General features: G+C 34.0%; 1 protein-coding gene across 1 annotated transcript; it reads right to left on the minus strand.

Annotated features, from left to right (window-relative positions):
• Positions 1 to 493: 493 nt before the first annotated feature.
• Positions 494 to 1844, minus strand: LOC120355485. The gene is made up of 2 exons (XM_039443913.1): positions 1668 to 1844; positions 494 to 1602 (listed from the first exon to the last, which is right to left on the minus strand). Exon 2 carries the CDS (start codon positions 1564 to 1566, stop codon positions 595 to 597), a length of 972 nt encoding a protein of 323 aa, XP_039299847.1. The 5' UTR covers positions 1567 to 1602; positions 1668 to 1844; the 3' UTR covers positions 494 to 594.
• Positions 1845 to 2911: the final 1067 nt, after the last annotated feature.

Consider the following 2911-nt stretch of genomic DNA (forward strand, 5'->3'; position numbering starts at 1 on the left):
TGAAGGTCCCTTATAAGATCATAATATCGTATATTTTAGTAAATTCAAGTTCGGAAAAACAAACCACGTCTGGTTCCGTATCTTCTCCAATCTACGATTCTCAGATTGCCGCTATTTAGTAGTCGCAACAACTAAGTAGAAACAACTCTCTTCATTCAAAAGTAGCTTTTCTATATTAATGTACTTATAGTGTAGCCTAATAACTGGGTGATTCACTTCTATTTTGTTATAAAAAATGTCATAGAGTTGAAGATATTAAGATGATTATAGATATTAGAATATATATATATATATATATAATATATATATATATATATATATATATATATATATATATATATATAGATATATATATATATATATATATATATATATATATATATATATATATATATATGTATATACATACATACATACATACACATACACATATATAATAATTAGACTATCAGAATAAAACCTAGATATTTGAGTTCATAACTTGAAGGATGAAAAAAAAAACATATAGAGTTCTTATCCTAGGTGAGAGTTTAACATAATCCAAAGTCCAGTCACAGTTTAATTGTATAGAAATTATAATTGTTGTACTCATCCTCAGCCCGAGGCGTCGACGCTGACGTTGACCGACGCATCTGTCGTGAAGTTCTCCATCTGCTGAATAGTTTTGATCAGCGTGATTGGTGCTCCGGACTCTGCAGACTTCTTGACGTATATTCTGCAATCCCTTGTCCATGCAGCTGCAAGTTTTTTCTCGCGGACGAGACGTTTCGCGTTTCCCAGGATGAATTTGTTGGTTGGGGAAAGATGCTCGTTGACGTACACAGAGGTTGGGGGCCAGTTGATGGATAGCGAAGCAGCTGTCAGTTTCTTGCGATTGGCCCGTGCAGCTCCTATCCACGAAGACTTGTAGTCTCTAGATATGAACTTGACAATTATAGGTGGATTGGGACGTTCGTTAGTCACGCCTAAGCGGTGCACGGTTGAAATAAAGTTTATGTTGTAGTTGACATCAATAACGGCAGCGATTCTGTCCAACAAACCATATAAATCTTCATCTCGGTTGTACGGAACACCTGTAATTTCTATGTTGTCTTTTCTGCTAAACTGTTCCATATCTTTGATTTTGTCATCAAGAAGATGAACAGTCTTTTTCAGCTTGTCATTTTCTTCCCTAATTTTCAAAAACTCCGACTTATGTGATTCATTATCAGATGCAAGCAGTGCGAGAGTGTCCTGCATTTTGTTGATAGCGCTATTGACACCTACTAGTTCATTCTTAATGTCAGTTACATTAGTGACCACTCCACCTATCTGCTTTTCCATGTTTGTCCGCATACTGGCTATGGACGCAAGGATTGCGTCTTTAGATTGTGATAACGGCGAATCACTGTGGCTGGAATCAGACGAGTCTTCACCCAAACAAGAGTTGCATTTCCACGTATCCTTATCGAGTTTCGTGAAGTCAACTTTAACACATTTTATATGGAAAGTTGATTTACAGGTTGAGCACGTAAGCCTATCTTTTTGATGTTTGATTTTGTTTGCACACTTGGAACAAGACCCCATCGTAGAAGTTGTTTGTATATTCTGATAGTCACTGACCACACTATACACGCTTATAGTAATAAAAAGTAGATCACGATTCAACTTTTAGTATAAACACTGACCACACTATACACGCTTAATAGTAATAAAAAGTAGATCACGATTCAACTTTTAGTATAAACACTCGTTATATGAGTACATGATAACGTATTACAACGACCGGCACGCCAGGCTGGAGACCTAGGCTAGAGCGAACCGATAACGATGTTCACTCATCGGCGTCTCGACTAGAACTGGTTTAATTTAACTGGACTAATTTAAACATCCCCAAGCTTTAAATTATCTCTCCTCAAATAAGCTTTAATTTTCAATCCATTTGTATTGGAGTCACGGATATATTATTATTTTACAGTCTCAGGTAAACGGCCAGTTTGTTACTTGTGAATATACAAACTTTTTATTCGGTTTTCATCCTTCGTATCTTATCACAGTATTCGCTGTTATTCTTAATGTAGTGATTGTTTATTCTTTTTCTGGCTGATGCAATGTATGAAGATACAAGGTGCAAAGTATTTAATTTTATTCATGATTGTTCTCTGATAATAATTTTCGTTCTGAATCATACTATAATCAATGCTCCTGCTATTGAGTTGATTTTCACTTATTGATGAATTCGATTTCATTTTATCGGTCCTATTCAGATAAGATAGGTCACTTTTACTTTTCGTTAGCAATACAGTTAGGCTCATAATAAAGTTCAATATAATGGCAGTTTAATAGCAATATATATAGGGCATTAAATGATAAACAATCTAAGCTTCCGTACTTTCACAATTACAACTTTCCATTCTAAATTAAATCGATTGCTGCTGTTTTCACAATTTTTATTCTTACATGGTTTCAAATCGCATGTATAGTTGGAGTTACTATTATTGTTTTTTTTTCTTCTTCTTTGAATCAGGAGTTGGTTAGGTAAATCTCATCTAATGTTATTATAAAGTCCATGGACAGGCTAGTGTTATACTTTAAAACAAATACTAATAAGATAATACTCAATACTTCATCACATAATTTTTATCATCCTCAGTTTAAAATTTCACTGTAATCACCTATCATATTTCATTCTTCTCCCATATATATATTTCTTTTTATTTTATTTCATTTTGTTCAGTTTTTTTTTTTTTTTTTTTTGCTCATAATACTGGATTTCAATATCTTATACCAAAACGTTAGAGGTCTGCGTTCCAAAGTTCCAAGCTTTTTCCGGAAGGTTTTAGAGTGTGATGCTGATGCAATTGTCCTCACTGAAACATTGTTGTACGATGGAATTCATAATGAGGAATTGTTCGATGAGTGGTACACTGTC

This window comes from Nilaparvata lugens, unplaced genomic scaffold (genome assembly GCF_014356525.2).
Source record: "Nilaparvata lugens isolate BPH unplaced genomic scaffold, ASM1435652v1 scaffold2095, whole genome shotgun sequence".
In the NCBI taxonomy this organism is placed as follows: domain Eukaryota; kingdom Metazoa; phylum Arthropoda; class Insecta; order Hemiptera; family Delphacidae; genus Nilaparvata; species Nilaparvata lugens.